General features: G+C 39.4%; 1 protein-coding gene across 1 annotated transcript in view; it reads right to left on the bottom strand.

The window, feature by feature from the left end:
- Window positions 1-18,070, bottom strand: part of LOC124276847 (SLIT-ROBO Rho GTPase-activating protein 1-like) — a 163,161-nt gene extending 145,091 nt beyond the window's left edge. The window contains 1 exon segment of the mRNA XM_046712499.1: window positions 17,881-18,070. Coding sequence (XP_046568455.1) covers window positions 17,881-17,947 — 67 coding nt within the window. The 5' untranslated portion in view covers window positions 17,948-18,070.
- Between the last annotated feature and the right edge of the window lie 212 nt (window positions 18,071-18,282).

Below are 18,282 nucleotides of genomic sequence, written 5' to 3'. Positions count from 1 at the left end.
CACAAAAACAGGTCTGTCAATGTTACCTCTTCTGAAGCAAAAAAATATGGTTTACAATGAGAAGGAGACATCAATTGACTGCCAAAAGTGTGTCATGTTAGCTTGCAGTAACACACTTGAGCAAAGACAGACAAATACTTTCGAGACTGTTTTTAGTATGTCAATTCCAATGAGAAAGTGAAAAGGAATAACCCACTATTCAAACAGATTTTCACTTTCACTAGTGGCTTTACGGTGTAAGGTACATGGCAAGGATGTTATGCTGTTATCAGATGGCATACTGCCAACATGTTGAGCCACTAGACACCAGAATATCTGTATGACGAGTGAAGCTGATCTGGATCTTGCTCTAGAAATAGCAGTAAGCTCTCATCATTGACTGTACCCCAGGGCATACAAGTGATAGGTGGAGCATACCATCCACACTCAGTGAAAACCAGAGAAGACACGGTGCACACAACATATTAATGTACCGCACATCTTGAAACAGCTACTCCCTATCCCATGCCTGATATCGTTGCCTAATCAATAAAATTAGCACTTGCCCAATAACCCCCTACATTTACACTCATACATGTATGGGGGCCAGGACTACATCATAGTAGGATGTTTGTGGAGACTGCAGGTGATCTAATTGAGACAAGCAAAATACTGGGACTACCAGGTGACAGGGAATATATTGGGACTACCAGGTGACAGGGAATATATCGGGACTACCAGGTGACAGGGAATATATCGGGACTACCAGGTGACAGGGAATATATCGGGACTACCAGGTGACAGGGAATATATCGGGACTACCAGGTGACAGGGAATATATCGGGACTACCAGGTGACAGGGAATATATTGGGACTACCAGGTGACAGGGAATATATCGGGACTACCAGGTGACAGGGAATATATTGGGACTACCAGGTGACAGGGAATATATTGGGACTACCAGGTGACAGGGAATATATCGGGACTACCAGGTGACAGGGAATATATCGGGACTACCAGGTGACAGGGAATATATCGGGGACTACCAGGTGACAGGGAATATATCGGGACTACCAGGTGACAGGGAATATATCGGGACTACCAGGTGACAGGGAATAACTGTAAGGAGAATACAGTCAGTGGTATCAGTATTGTACACTAAAATGACCTCAGCTAGGTATGTGTGTTCGAGGTCAATGATGATATGGTCTACTGAGCTAAGGTCAGACAAGAAGTTGGAAACAGGACCATCAAATGTTAGTTGATCAGAAGAACTCTTCTTGAGGGTTGCTGAACCAGATAAATCCACAGTATTTGGTTTCACCAGCAATTGCCAATCCAATCAACTTCCATGAACACTAGGTTCACAAGTCCTTCACAGAATCTGCAGTACACATCACATTCCACCAAGGAGGTCTCCAGCATTTCACTGACAGCAACCATATGTAGTCTCAACCTGCAATTCACCCTGTGATAGACTGGAGGACAGGCTTGGTGATTTGGTTGATCTTACCCAGACATTGCTCTCAATACAACCAGTGGTTCACTGGTCCATAGTCTGTCATTCAGACCCTGAAACAATTATATCCAAGAATGCCCATGCAAGTCTAGAATATGAGGCAAGTCTAGATTTCTGATAGTATCTGAAAATGAAGAAAGTCTCAGGGCTCCTTTTATTTGATGAAGTGTTTTATCTGTAAAATATGTTCATTTCAGAGACTAGTTGTTAGTCTAACAGGCCCAGACTGATGTGTTTACAGAGCATGGAGACAGTGGTAGAGTAGTACAGTCTGCAGCAGAACACACCAAATACAGCGGGATTTCCAAGTCAGGGCCTAGATTTTTTAAGCTCTCTTAGCACTAAGATAGTCGTAAGTGCCATACATTAACATTAACTTAGGACTATCTTAGGGCTAAGATAGCTTCGAAAAACTAGGCCCAGATCTGCAGATGGCTACCTACAAGACATGACAGCAGCCATTAACCCCAACAGTCTGAACCAAAAAGAATCTCCTGAATCTCAAGTATGCAACTTCATGAACCTAGGCAAATGCAATCAACATATAGTGTACATAGGTAACAATTTTACCATGCAAAAGAACATGTTATGTCTCTGTCAGACATTGTTTTCAGTGAAGCTGCTGTAACTGCCCAACTAACAGATCTCCTCCACATAAATGTCAGTGACAAATCAAACACTGGACAGTCAAAGTTTCCCAACATGGGGCATGTTAATAGCACTGCAAGTGAGAGTATGTGCATGACTAAGAGCAATCTGCCAGGCGTGTGTGTACATGTAAGCTACTGGTAAATGTCACAGTCTGTCAACATAGTTGTCTTCAGCAGTCATCACTGGGAATGAGCCAGATTCTTAGTTACCGTTTCATTGTGTGTGGATCTGCTCAACACTGAGAAATGTTTCCTGGTGACCCTGGACTTCGCTTGATTCTCAAAACTTTATGGCAAAAGAAATATTCTTTAATGGTCACAATATTTCAACTTTATCAAGTAGGATTTTCATTATTACCATATATGCATAAGAATATAATTCAACGCCAGTCTTTCTCACAATAAACAGGAGCATATGGACAAAAAAACCTCCAAACTTCCTGATTCCAGAACACTTCCGCTGAAACTTTACTTGCACAAGTGATACAAAATATGTAGTACGAGCAGTACCATGTTCGTGGAGTTCCACAAAGGTGAATTCTTTAGACCACTTACATCTGCAGATATGACATCATCAACCTAAATCGTTTACAGACTTTGTGTTGCCCAAAGCTAACCTGTGAAGATGTATGACTGTGAGATATTAGTCAGTGTCCGGAGATGAGAAACACGGACCAGGTTACGTCCTCTATGTGCTGTGAAGGTTTGCTGAGATCAACCCTTTCCAAACTGAATACCTGGAATCCCCTAGAGTACATGAAGTGGACCTGCCCATCTTGTCCACATACTGCTTCAGACAACCAACTACAGTATATCGCCATGATAAAAAAATCAATACCAATTTATATACTTCGTCTATAAACGCAACCCTGAACAAAGCACATCATCAGAGCATACACAAACCTAAAATTTGTAATATAACATGTTTATTTCCAATATTTTTTCACACAATGCTTGGAACTCCAGGACATGGTGCCAGTTGGAGCGTTGACACGGTTCAACATGAAAATAGTGACAGTAAAAAATTTCTGTTCATTCAAGTACTGAAGTAAGTTAGACGAAGACAGTCTATTTCCTGTACCAATAATCTGTCTTTCAAGTTACTAGGATTAGTTTTGTCTATGAGCGTGTTTATTCAACAGTCTTAGAAATACACTTTTTCCAACACTTGCTAATGAAAAAAACAGAGGAAATTGATTTTAGGTTCACCAGTTATATATTACTTGTTAGATCACATCAGCAACTGATCTCAAGTTATGAAAATGTTATTTCATTATTGGTTACAGTTACTGCTACTTTGCAGTTTATTTCAATACAGCAATATATACTGATACGTGAAATTGAGTGATGACTTAAATGAAACATATATTTAAAATTAACTGTGTCGGAAAATTTGCTGAGACTGTTTTTTTTCCCATCGTGTCAGCTGGTTGGGTAGTCGTAACTGAGGCGAGGTTAATTTAAACTTCAAGTATTTGAATATTATGAACAAGGAATTCACTCAAACACAATGGAAGTTTATGTCAAAATAGTTCTTTAAACAGTTATTTCAAATGAAATGTGAAGTTTTAATGTCAAACAACATCCGTGGCTATTGGACATCGGTTGACATCACAAGTAAAAAAAATCTGAGATCTTCCACCCAATGCATGAGGCAACCACCCCCTCAACCCTACTACATCATATAAACCTAGGTATGAACAACTTGTCTTACACTAAATATATATGGTACTTGTGAGATTGAGTATGATTCTGAACCAGAAACTCAGTTGTCAATAAATCAGATATTTGTTTCTGGAGAAATGCCAGAGAGGGAAACAGAAGTAACATCATAGAAAGGTCAAAGGAAAAATAGACAACTAACACCAAGTCAAGAGCATAAATAGGACATATGGCTGCCAAAAGAATACACTCTGCTGGAACTCACCTTAGATGAATCGACGACTTCCATATAACTTAAAATAATACTTGAATCTTGCAACCTTTTAGTTTGTTTACTCTTTTTAATTACAAAAAAGTATGTTTGTTTCAAAATGGTCGGATATCTTGCAAGATGTGAGGTGAAATTGGGTTTTACGTCGTGCTTGAGAATATTTCGCTCATATGACGACGTGCATGCGTGTGTATGTGCGGCCGCTTGTACTAGCCCAGACTTAAGCTGTTTTTTATAGTGCTAGCCCACTGAGATACCATGCCGCAGTGAAGCATGAATACCCCACTCAGACACGTTATACTGACTCCGAGCCGACCAGTCCTTGTTGTACCCATTAATGCCGAGCGCCAGGCAGGGACCAACAAGTACCATATTTTAACGTCTTTTGGTACGATACGGTCGAGGATCGAACCTGCGACCTTCCGCTCTCCGGGCGGACGCTCTAACCACTACACCACGGAGGCGGTCCTTGCAAGACCTGATCAACTTGAAGAAGAGGTATGCAAATATTGCCTGTACCTTGCATGTATTATACAAATACAGCATCAATATAAGGCCGTTTATTTTTTATTAATTGGTTTACGGATTTTTTTCCAAAATACCTAGGGTCGGTGGTTGAAATAAAAATAAAATTGAAAGTCTTCAATTTTTGAAGTGTTTGTCTCAACATTTGAGTCGGTAGGATTAAAAAAAATAATCCAAAATTTGATATTGTAAGAGAAGAGTAATTATTGTGAATCATAAGAGTGAATGACTGAGTTTTCGAAACTCTGTAATAATTTCAAAAATATGTTGACATCACCAGTAGAATGCGGTTACCTCACTATTACAATCAACCTGACATCATTTAATAGTCGTTGCTTGGTGACAGTGCAACAATGGTATGGACAGTCTGGACATGCCTCTTTTCCATCTTTGAAGCATCGAATATATAGGAATTGTCATGTTTCCAGTGTAACATCTCTGCAAATATCAGCCTTTCTCCATTATGAGATGAGAGGTAACTGATATTGCACTGGGAACATGAAATATCTTCTATATTTAATAAAATGAAAGTAAAAACAAGGGACATATTCACTACTGACTTTAATACTGCCCAGTTGTCTTTGACTTGTTGCTTATTTGTTTACAAAATGCAGAAATCAATGACTATTTCCTCTTTGGGCCACTTTTAGGGCATTTCGCACTGCAGGCTGCTTTCCAGTCTCAATTTTGGTTGTCCTCAAATTTCATTCAATCGTTAATAAACCAAAAAATTAATGTGACTTAGTCAAGCAGTATTGGCAGAGGCATAATTTAATTCAGTCATGACAGATGGATATGATCATATTATTCAAATAATACCGTACAACTGCAACGTAAATAAGTTAATATTTATGAATATGCAAGCTTACACATTTATAAGGTCCAGATAAACCACGAAGGGTGCAAAAAATACGACGATTTTTTCCATTTGTAACATGTCATAATTATCCCCTTACGTTTTTCTTTTATATTTTCATGTTTACGTAATCGGAAAACTATTACAAAAAGATTTCTCAAATAATATGTATGGTCGTCTATTTCCCGATACCAGTGGCTTTCCGCTCGGTAACGTGATACAACAGTGGGAAATACCTCCGTTTTCGAAGCTTCGAATGAAAAACATGTGAGGCGATTCGTTTGATGGCGGGTATCGTTCGAAAGCTCTGAACATCAACAATATCACTGTACCCTTGCCAAGAGAGTTTTCACAGTTGTAAGAAGCGATTTGATTGGATAAAGATTGGTTTCTAATGACGCTTTTCTGTCACAGTCGGCTACGAGGATCGTGATTGGTCAAAATCACATACGTGACCTAAGGCAGCCAATCAAACTACAGCATTGGATACCGTCCTCGTAAAGGAAAACTTTTAGATTCAGACAAAAGTTTTGCGTAAAATCATGCTATTCTGAACGTGTTACGCACAAGATCACTACCAATACGTATATTACAGACCTTTGTGGACATATCAGGCTAGGTTATAACTTGTGACAAAAATGCTTCATGCATATATTTTAGCATTAAACATCGTGTCCGAGGGCGAAGATCGAGGCGACGAAAGCCGAGATGTCACTTGAATTACATTACACGATCACACAATAAAGATGGAAATAGTAAGTTATAATGTACGTTTGACAACTTTTATGAGTACTGTTATTGAATATATTCTTCAGTTTATTCAATTTGTTTAATTATTATCTCGAAACATCGTTACTTTGCTCTTTGACAACTTTGATGTGGACCCGTTGCCGAAGCATGTGTCCGAGAATTGTTTTTCAATGACATTGCGAAAAATAGCTTATATTTCTAATTCTGTCGATAATATATGGTCATTTGAAATGTAATAAGTGTTTTCTGACATTGTTATTGATTCGTAGTCGTGCCCACGATTTTTCTACAAGAGAAATATTTATTTCTGAACCAGTGCAAATAGATGACTGATTTTAATATCGGGTATGTCAGTCGATCTTTTTTTTTAATGTAGGTTTTGATACGCCAGGACTCGGCGGTAATAAAAAAACACTTCTCATTGAAATTTTATTTTTATTTGCCATTGCCAAAAATTAGGGTCGGCGGATCCGTAAACCAATTAATAAAAAACAAAACGGCCTAACCATGGCAACATACATGCATCAACGATAAGTCTTGTCAAAATACAACTGCCATCTGCTTTGATTCCAAGAAGCTGGTCAAGTCCGAGCTGCAGATACTGATACAGACTGCCATCTTCACACAACATCAGAGTCAAGCATGAAGGTTCCCAGTCACAAGTCTGTTTATGTCTTCTACAGGGCACTGCCTGTATGTGTCATGTCATATGATACTTACAAGCAGCACAGAAAAACGGTAAAACATATGCAGACATTATAACCATTCCATGTATGTTAGCTTCACAACAAGTGACCTTGAGTTATTCAAACGCACTAGAAGTTCATGACTTTATGATGAATTCAAATGAATTAATATGACTTAACATTGTCCTCAAATGGGTCATGACATATAACTGATAATACAGGCTTATTTTGAGACATTTATGTCGTTTCAATACATCTTACTTCGGTAGAGTTTATTCATAAATCTTGAACAGAATGGCTTGATTTCTTATATCTATCATTTTCAGTAGATATATTGAAGGATGACTTGATGCAGGCTCTTCTTTCAGCCATATCACATTTAAGGCAGCTTACATAAATGTCAGTTACTGTCATGATGGAATTCTGTGTCTCCATCCACAGACCACAGCCTACGTAATTAGTCTTGGCACGATTCATGTGTATAAACATGATAAATGTCAATAAAGATACACCAATGTCATTGTGCAACTTGTTACTTCTAAATCTGATATCATTCTGGACATGGTGTCATGATATACATGAATATACACATGAAAAACAATAAAGCAGTCCTTTGAATCTCCAAGGTAACTGGTTGAAATTAAAAACAGTCCATAGCTCCTAAGCTGTAACACGATAGACTTTGTGTTATGTGTAGCTTGGGAAGGAAGAAGGAGAATGGTCAGCTGAGGGTTTGAAGGTCAATTGTTTTGGCAGAACAAGTCAGATGTTAATAGGCTGCTGAAAGAAGACATCAACAAAACGAAGAGAAGAGTAGGGATTTGGACTTACTTCATGGCCCTGCATTGAACAATGGGTTCCATGTAGAAAATTGTTTGCATACATGCATAGAAACCTGTCTAAGGCAAAATAAAAAAACAATGTTGAGGTTCCGATTACACCTCTTTAAAATTTAGGGTAGGTAGGTAGGAATTTTTTTTTTTTACATTTTGTTTAGAAGTAAAGTGCGAACCAATAACACTTTTATCAATGTGTAATCGTTTATTCAATCAAGCTCGAGCTCATAATGTCAACATTCTTTGTCAGAATGGCCATTGTTCGTCAGTGTCAGGAAAAATGTAATTTTTAGAGTAAAATTGATATTTTATACTTATCCTGACTCATGAGGTAAGCCCTCCCATCCTCCCCACATAACACTTTGGATTTCCCTGTAAATTCAAATGTTGGGCTCAGTATATGAGGAGAGAGTGAGGCACATGGGTGGAGGTGGCGCCCTCGTTCCCGCGCTTGTGGAAGGGAGGTAACTCGTGCTGAGTACTAATTAGTGATTTTACATTGAAGGGAGCTTCAATTAGGGAGATACAAGTGTTCCACTATGTTCGCAAGAAGAAGAAGACAAGCAAAAAGAGCATGAGTCAGGATAAGTATAAAATATCAATTTTACTCTAAAAATTACATATTTTTCCTTATCCTGACTCATGCTCTTTTTGCTTGTAGACTCCGACGGAAAAGGGAGGTGGGAAATATATAATACTTTGGATTTTAATAATTAGTGATTTGAACTGTGATGATTGTAATAACCCTATGGGAACTTCATAAAGGTACTGAACTGATGAATTCCTGCTGCTAACTTATCAGCTGCCATATAAAGGTTATTACAATGTACTTATTATGATAAAGTATATATAACATTAATACAATGCTTAAGACTAATAGACTTAAGCTTGTTAATATGCTAGTATAAACTCCTTAGAGTTTGTTAGCTAAAATACTTTAAGATATAAACATAGTACTAAGCTTAAGATATGATTAAACTTAAGCTAATTATATAATAGCAAAACTCTTTAGAGTTTGTTAGTTAATATACTTATATGATATAGATATAATGCTGAGCTTTAGATATGAATAAGCTTTAGCTACATATATAATAGCAAAACTCTGTAGAGTTTGTTAGCTAATATATTTTTACAATATGAGTATAGTACTGTGCTGTGCTTAAGATATAATTAACTTAAGCTACATATATAATAGCCAAAACTCTGTAGAGTTTATTAGCTTATAGATTAATAATGTAACCATAGTACTAAGGTTAAGATAAGATTAGACTTAAGCTAAATGTATATAGCAAAAAAAAACTCCTTAGAGTTTATTCACTAATATACTTTTATGTTATAACCATAGTACTGAGCTTAAGATATAATTAAACTTAAGCTATATATATAATAGCAAAACTCCGTGGAGTTTTGTTAGCTAATACATTTTATAATGTAACCATACTGCTTAAGATATGATGAAACTTAAGCTAATTGTATAATAGCAAAAAACCCTTTAGAGTTTGTTAGCTAAAATACTTATATGATATAAACCTAGTATTGAGTTTATGAAGGAAACCTTAAGCTACATATATAATAGCAAAAACTCCGTAGAGTTTGTTAGCTAATATACTTATATGATATAAACATAGTATTGAGCTTTGATAGTATTGAGCTTAAGATTTGAAGGAAACTTAAGCTACATATATAATAGCAAAAACTCCGTAGAGTTTGTTAGCTAATACAAGTTATAATGTAACCATAAAGCTTAAATTATGATGAAACTTAAGCCAAATATATAATAGCAAAAAACTCTTTTAGAGTTTTGATAGCTAAAATACCTATATGATATAAACATAGTACTGCGCTTAAGATATGAATAAGCTTAAGTTACATATAGCAAAAAACTCCGTAGAGTTTGTTAGCTAATACATGTTATAATGTAACCATATTGCTTAAGATATGATGAGACTTAAGCCAAATAGCAAAAACTCTTTAGAGTTTGTTAGCTAATATACTTATATGATATAAACATAGTACTGAGCTTAAGATATGAATAAGCTTAAGCTACCTATATAATAGCCCAAACTCTGTAGAGTTTGTTAGCTTATATATTTTTACAATCTGAGTATAGTACTATGCTTAAGATATAATTAAGTTAAGGTAAATATATAATAACCAACTCTGTAGAGTTGTTAACTTATATATTGTATGATGTAATAATCATAGTACTGTGATGATAAAAAGAACTTAAGCAAATTATATATAGCATGTAGCTATTTAGTACTGTTATAAGATAAGTAGAAATCTGTAAGATTGACTTATCTTCTCGAGGAACTGTCAACTGTTGTCTGCGAGGACCATGGGATCGAATTGGTGGATACCTGAGGCGTCCTCGGTGATGATATCTCTCAGATAATGGTTGGCAACCACCATATCGGATCTCAGAAAATAAACCCTCCATATTTCAAATAACATTGTGTAGATCAATGCAGAAGTTAGCTCTAATATCATGAGTATTAAAAGCTCATGGAGGGTCGGATTGGGTCCATCCGTCTTGTATGCGTAGTATGACAGTTCTGATCCAAAGCGGAGATATAGTGCGTGAGATTTCATTCTCGTAAGTTGATGATAGAGGAAATAATCTGTTGTATTATTCCCTTCTGTTTGGTTCGGTGGAGATAAATTTACAGTGCTCTTGCTGGCCATCGTGATAGAATCATCGTATCATGAAGTCCAAGTATGTCATCCAGGCGTGTTCATAAACCTCACTTGTGAGGTGTTGGAACACTATATTCAGATCCCCAAGTTGGAGGGTGAAACTTCCGTTTTAATTCTCCAATCAGAAAGTTTAAGTAGGTTTACTAACCATCTAGTTGTGTTAGTAGCTTGATTATGAAATTCAGCTGTAGTCTGAGGCGGCTGTGGATTTAGATCCACTTGTATCCCGTCGTCTAGGTTATTAAGCTCTTGAAGTCCTTGGCGATGTAGGTGCACAACCAGGTGTGTCTGTCCTCGTTGAAGTTTATGTAAAATTGCCTGACTGCCGTGCCTCGTCCTAACTTGACAGGGGAGGTCTCTAACCTGAAGAAAGCAGCCCAATCATGAAGGTTCAGATTAACTGGACTGTAAGGAGGCTTGCTCGTTCACTGATATATAGTTGTCACTTGTAGCGTAAGTGTTGACCTGTGAACTAAGATCGACCTCTCGTGAGGTCGTTGTCCACAACGGTCCAATCAGAACAAGGCATTTTGATTCTGTAGAATACCAGCTGTGATGTCACCGGTGTAGCAGGAAAAAACCTTGTATAAAATCTTGCCGTCGTTGATATTAGCATAATCGTCGGTCTTCACGTAGCTTCGAAGTTACCCGAGTGACCACGTGTTTGAGGGTTAAAGGTGTAGCGAAACCTCCGGTAGCGAAATACCTCGCTCTGTAATATTAATGCTGGGTAGGTTATTTTCCTGGCTGTCGTGAAAGTAACTTCAGTTTTGAATATAATTGCGACTTTCTTATATAAAGGTACAATAAACTTGCAAGTTGTCAGCTTGTAGACTGTATACATGAATGTATCGTCATAATTGTAGAATTAAAGCTGAACTTGTTGTACATATTTCTTCTCAGAAACTTTGGCGATTATGAGTTATACTCGCTGTAACAAGGCTGCTGTTCAATTTCGATATTGAATTGTCTGCAGATCTGCGTAATGGTCGCATGTAGATACTCGTATCGTAGTCGGGATTGCATATTCTACCAATCTATCACGGAAAGGTTGATTTCTGTGAAGATCTATGCAAGCGTCGTTGATTAATTAATATAGCGGCGTTCTGTGTTGTAAATAGCCTGTGCAATTGTCTTGGCGTGGAGGCTTATAGGCGGCATATGGCATACAGTTGATAGACAACTTATGCGATGTCTTGAAGCGGACTGGCCAGTAGCTATATATGGCGAGTGGCTAATATATGGAGACCTTGGAGGAGAATTCCTCGGTGGGCGCCGGAGATTTGCATGAAGCTCTCGAAGTATCAATCTAGATTTCCTGTGTGAGGTAGACTTGGAGCCACTTAGCTTAGCGACCGACCGAAGGTATTGAGTCAGAGCCCGATCAGTATATATATAATATATGGCTTGCTTGCGAAGCGACCTCTGTGTTCAACAGGAGTGAGTGAGTGAGTGTATTGTTTTACGCCGCACTCAGCAATATGTGGGGTCGGTGTGGCGCTACTCCTCCGTGGCGTCCCTTGTAACTGGTGAGGCTCTAGCTCCGCCAGCGGAGGTGGCCTGGGACTTCTAGGCGAAGTGTCTAGAAACCGATCAATATATGGCGTTAGCTTCATACAGGGTGTGGTTCTTGCTGGTTCTGCATAAATAGAGCGAGTAGATCATCCTATCATCTTCAGAAGTAGGTGTCACGAAATCTGGTGATAAGAATCTCATTGATCGTTCTAGATCTATTAATGCCAATAACATCGCCTCTGGCGTTTGAACTATTATGGCTTTATGGTAGGCTGTGTCCACATACTGTGGCACCGCGGCAATCGAGTCGATTGGAGGTAAGGTGATGGCGTCTGCCTCGTCTTCCTTTATCAGGTATGTCTGCGCCCGAGTTGCCACTCTTGGAAGGTGAAAGAGATCTAGGTTGTTTACCATCCAATATCAGTATCTCAGCGTCTGAAAATGATGCCTCCTTCATTTTCTATCCCAGCATCACTGATGAGAGGTTGATGCTCTTCTGATGGTGGACTGTGTATTTCTATCTCTATGTCGGGTGACGCTTTCGGGGAGACCTGACTGTAGACTTATTGTGCAGACTTGTGTGGTGACCTGTGAGGCGATCGGCGTGGTGATATGCGAGGAGATCGGCGGTTAGCGGGCGGAGATCGTGTTGGTGAACTGCGTCTATGGGTTGACCTTCGGAGACCTGTGAGGAGAATGTTGATAGCCCAGCGAAGCTCGTGTAGTCAGGTGTCGCTTCAGCGAAGGCCTTAGCGAAGCTTCCTCTGCGTCGGTCCTGGGGAGCGGCGATTTGACCAGCGAAGCTTCCTCTGCGTCGGTCCTGGGGAGCGGCGATTTGACCCAGCGAAGGCTTCCGTGAGGTCTGGCGGTCTGAGTCGCATCTAGGGATGAAGCGAGGAAGGTGATGATCTATCCCTTAGCGAAGGCCTTAGCGAAGGCTGTACATCTGGGTCCTTCGTGGAGGTGGTCTGCGACTTCCTTCGCGAAGGTGGCTTCGTCGTGGCTGCTACGCTGATGGGGGTGCCTCTGGGGTGTCGTCTGCGTTGGAACCTTCGCGAAGGCTCGGGCCTTGGGCTGGCTGCTTCCCAGTCTGTGGTGGCCCTCCATCATGATCATGATTTGCCGCAACAGTTCATCTGGGATGGTCTGCGGCAATTAGTCGGTGCCCTCAGGAAGTCGTCTGGCGTCAGTGTAGAGACATCAGGCTGCATGGCGATCTCTGCTGATGTCACTGTAGCTGTCTCCGGTAAAGCTTCTTGTGGCGTCGTCGGGGATGATGATCAGCTGATCATCGTAGAGGCCCAGTTCAGCGGCTGGAACAATCTCGGTTGAGAAAGTCCTAGTAGACTTCGTTGATTTCCCCTCAGAGGTCGACGCTGCCCTGGGGGTGCGAAGTCTGCGTTGAGTGTTGGTAGCGACGGGACCCTCAGGAAGATCATAGAATATCAGCGTTGGTACATCAGGCTGCATGTTGATCTGCGCTGACATCACTGTTGCCGACATCGGTCATTCTTTTGATGTACATCAGGTATGATGATCGGCTGATCATCATACAGGCCCAAATCTGCGGCGGGAACAATCTCGGCTGAGAAAGTTCAAGTAGACCGTTGATTTCCCCTCAGAGGTGGCGTTGAGATGCAGTAGAAAACTCTAGTCTTCGGCTGCGGCGATGGGATGTCTGGGGAAGCAGGGGCGCTTCTTGGAAGGCGGACTACGTCCACGCCTCTCCACCACTCTAAGCGGAACACCAGGCGGGGGCGGGGTCGACCAACAGCAGTAGACTGGCGAGGGTTCAGGTGTATCAGTCATGGCTAGACTCTGCATCGTGACCTATCTGCTGCGGCGTCTCAAGCGCAAAGTAATTATTTATTAAAGGCAGAAATGGATAAATTAGTACGCAACTGCAAGCGTGAATAAAATGAACATGGCGCAGTACAACTAGGGCATATTAAATGCGGATCAGCAGCAGAATAAAAAGCGTAATCTGCAACAGAACAGAATTTTTATCAGCGTAATCCACTGAAACAAAACACGGCGTCCCGTGAATAAACAGTAGAAACACGACTAAATATCAATATATAATTGTTGAAGGATACTAGCTAAACCTCTATAGATGTCTATACGAGGTAACTAACTAAATATAATCAAAGGATATAGTGTGTCGGGAGACACAGGTGCTCTCACGTCCAGCTCACTGGGCGAAGAAGGAGAGAGTGAGGCACATGGGTGGAGGTGGCGCCCTCGTTCCCGCGCTTGTGGAAGGGAGGTAACTCGTGCTGAGTACTAATTAGTGATTTTACATTGAAGGGAGCTTCAATTAGGGAGATACAAGTGTTCCACTATGTTCGCAAGAAGAAGAAGACAAGCAAAAAGAGCATGAGTCAGGATAAGGAAAAATAACAATAGTAGCTTATTTTATTCATACCTCTTAAAAAATACAGGGCTTGCACCAGAATTCAAGGGGCAGTTGGGTAATCGGAACCACAATTTCTTTTAAGGCCTAATCCCTGCTCTTTATACTAAGTCCTCTTTTCAATTTCATATCTGTATACCAATCTTCATAACTGTTTTAGAATCACCATTAACATCACTGACAACATTCACCTGGAATACAATTCTAACTGATAGTAGGTAGTCACTATATGTGTCTATCTGGCCTGTCAGGTTGATGTAGTCTGTCTCAGCTACAGTACCTTCCCTTTCACCCAGCCCTTACTGTAATATAGCCCAAACTGAACTAAGTCTAGATTCCAACTGAATCTCACAGGGGTTGAATGTTTCTATAAAGGAAAAGCAACTTTTCAAAGAATCAACATTCAACTAAGCTCGAACAATCAGTTTCCAGTCGTTATTTTCTCTATACGAAATGTGCCGGTCTGTTGGTAACAACACACTATGATCCAGTGGGCTCTAGCTAGCATAGTTCCGGTCTGTTGGTAACAACACACTATGATCCAGTGGGCTCTAGCTAGCATAGTTCCAGTCTGTTGGTAACAACACAATATGATCCAGTGGGCTCTAGCTAGCATAGTTCCAGTCTGTTGGTAACAACACAATATGATCCAGTGGGCTCTAGCTAGCATAGTTCCAGTCTGTTGGTAACAACACAATATGATCCAGTGGGCTCTAGCTAGCATAGTTCCAGTCTGTTGGTAACAACACAATATGATCCAGTGGGCTCTAGCTAGCATAGTTCCAGTCTGTTGGTAACAACACACTATGATCCAGTGGGCTCTAGCTAGCATAGTTTTGAAGTGGGTTGCTTGGTTCAAATTCAGTTTCATCAACTAAATAACATTTATAAATAGATCCAAGGCTACAAAGTTCAGCATCATGGGTAATTATGAACAAAACAAGCTCAATTTACCAAAGCATGTGGCAAGCATTCTGCACGTCTATTGCCAGCTGATCACTGCATGCACTGTTCATCAGCATTTTCTGTTTGAAATTTGCATATTTATCATGTTATGGAATCACCACTTCCAGCCAATCGATGAGTTATACATCCTTTAGCCTGAGTGTCAATCAAAACAGGATATTTGCATTGTGTTATGCAGTGTTATGAAGCATGTATATTTCTCTTCCCATGTTGAAGTCTGATCATTGATATTGCCTGGGTTTGTGTATCTCTGTGTTTGTGAAGTTTTAGGCTCATACTGCTTTGAAAAAGATACTGTGAAACATTTTTAGCTAATAACCATTTTGTTCCAAACACCATGTTAAGGATTCATATAAAAAATCTAATTGTTTCAAGAAGAAACAGGCAACACTGGCAGAAAACTAAAGCAGGTCAGTGACATCATGTGTGACCTCTAACAGTAATTCAAATATGTTAATTGTCTATATTTATGTATCAATACAATTTTGTGTGGATCCTTTGAGTGGCCATTTATTCAGTAAATTTCAGCCCTGATCTTATTTTCTATTTCACCTGGCATTCTATATCACTTATACCTTTCAGCAAACTGATAATCGGTTTGACATTCCAGATCGGTCAACCAATTATTGATCGATCTCTCCTGGACTACTGATAACAATTGACCAAGTCATGATAAAGATAAGCTTACAATTGAGTATTACACTTGTTGGTGCTACACAGGCCACAGCATGCTACTTCCTGACTCAACCAGCAGTGTTCTGGCATTGTTGATATTTAATGACGTATCACTGACAAGGAAAACATGGGAGGAAATTCACCAAATACTATGCATTCAACTGACAAAATCATTTATCAATTCATTGTTACCTTTGTTGGCCTGGATTTACACTTAGTTCACTATTTACATGAAATGGATATAACTTAACAAACTCCCTTGGTTTAAATGTTGGAAAGAAAACAACAATATTTATCACTTTACAAAACTGTAACAGAGGGTAAAGGATGTTATCAGTTTTGCTAAATCAACTCCTTAAACTCACTGGCAAGGATATGTAACTAAACTGGTCATAGATTAAAGTCAATACAGAATAAAAGCAGCCATATCATCCCCCAAACAATTTGCTCCAAACTGTTTATAATCGTTATCTAAGCTGTCAGCTTTGAAAATGCATTTTGTTGGGCATATAATGTACATACTAGAGAATACATTAGCTTTGTTAAAATACAAAAATTGTCATGCTTCAAGTCCAGCATTGTATTCACAGCTTCTTGCTGTATGCTCTCAGTCCAGTACAGTGCTTATGTGGTACAGGCTACAATCTACAGATTACTTCTTCAATAGTAGCAATGCTTCACTAGTCAGTTTACACAACCTTTAGCCATAAACCAGGAACAAGTAAACAGAGCACAGTATCATAACACCTTCAAGCACCAGTGGCCAGCAGGTGAAAGGTTACATATTCACCTGGGTAATCACAGTTCAAGGGTCATACACATTAAGATTACACAATGGTCATAAATCTTCAGCAATCATCAGCTCGCCCTGCTTTCAATTAACTCAAATGATTGTTTGCATTACTACTCACCTATCAAAACAAGTACACCCTTATCAGCAATCATGCTTGTCACTGACCATTCACAGCTGTTAATTTATCAATTTTTTACTTACAATTTATGAAATTGGTAAATATTTAGAGCTGAGAACAAAAATATCAGTAAATAAAGTAATACAGCATAGATAATATAATCACAGGAGCTTATATTACTGATAATATTATTATTGTTATATAGATGGCTATCAGTGACCAAGTGTTGGACCGAGGATGTACTATTTTCAGTGATACAAGCCCCTGTGAATAATAATATTGGGAGCCTAATAGTGTTGCTGGTAAAATCTAATTTGTTAAGGATGTCATTTTTTCTTGTTTCCAGACTTTAAGAGGCGTCAGATACATGCATAGAATGTATTCCTGTGAAACTTACGTAAAACACATATGAAACGAGTGAAGAGTTGTTTGATTCAGCGGTAAATGTGTTTGCATCCTAACGACATCAGCTGTTGTTCCATGCATTTGTCTCAATAGCCGACCACATTACAAATTGTTACAAAACTTTTACAATCAATAGTGTACTTTTAACATCCATAACGGGACTGTTCATGTTGTTATAAAAGATGAAGATAGGATTTCTCTCAATCAAATTAGAGCGCGCGACGCTTTGCTTCAGTTCCCCTCTGTCATCAACTGTCATTTTGGGGACTCGTCACCATGAAACTACTTGCAAAGAGGAAGTTGTTATCCACTGGGGCTAAAAAGGTGTGTCTGTGACCCGTGAGAACACATGCCATCAATACAACATTACAATATCACCACTTTTTCAACATAAGCACCTATATATGAAACATTGTCTAACTTTGATAGGCTCTCAGTATTTCGTGTCGGTGTATGGAAAATTATGCGATGAGAAACTCACAAAGAATGATTGACATTTGACAGGAGCCTTAGTGTCGATTTCACCGGGCGCATGCAGTTTGCAGCTTCCCTGGGCTACTTACCTCGCATATGACTTTCAAACTCGCTGACGATCTCCTTCTCTTTTTTGGCTTTTCTTTCGGAGGCCATATTGAAACCCCGAATACAAGCTCATCAAGAATAACTGGATTAATAGGTCCTCTCAATTTTATAATCCCGACAGATCGCACTTCAACACTTCAACGTTACTCGCGCAGAGCATTATGGGAATTAAAAGTCCAAAATCTCGTGAGTCGAACGCGAAAACGCGCACAGGTGCGAGATGAAAACATTGATCCTTTTGACCAATCAGAGCGGTCTGTTTTCTCGTATACTGCTTTCGCTCCAACATTCATTGTTTCTGAAAAGAACTTCAAAAGAAGCATCTGAAGTTCATCTGTTTCAGTTCCGTTATTGATCAGTCGATCGTAGATCTTTTTCATGGG

The sequence above is a fragment of the Haliotis rubra genome, unplaced genomic scaffold (genome assembly GCF_003918875.1).
Source record: "Haliotis rubra isolate DU_JTF1 unplaced genomic scaffold, ASM391887v1 Scf214, whole genome shotgun sequence".
Taxonomy (NCBI): domain Eukaryota; kingdom Metazoa; phylum Mollusca; class Gastropoda; order Lepetellida; family Haliotidae; genus Haliotis; species Haliotis rubra.
Note: the sequence above shows the minus strand (reverse complement) of the source record. Positions and strands in the feature narration are given on the sequence as shown.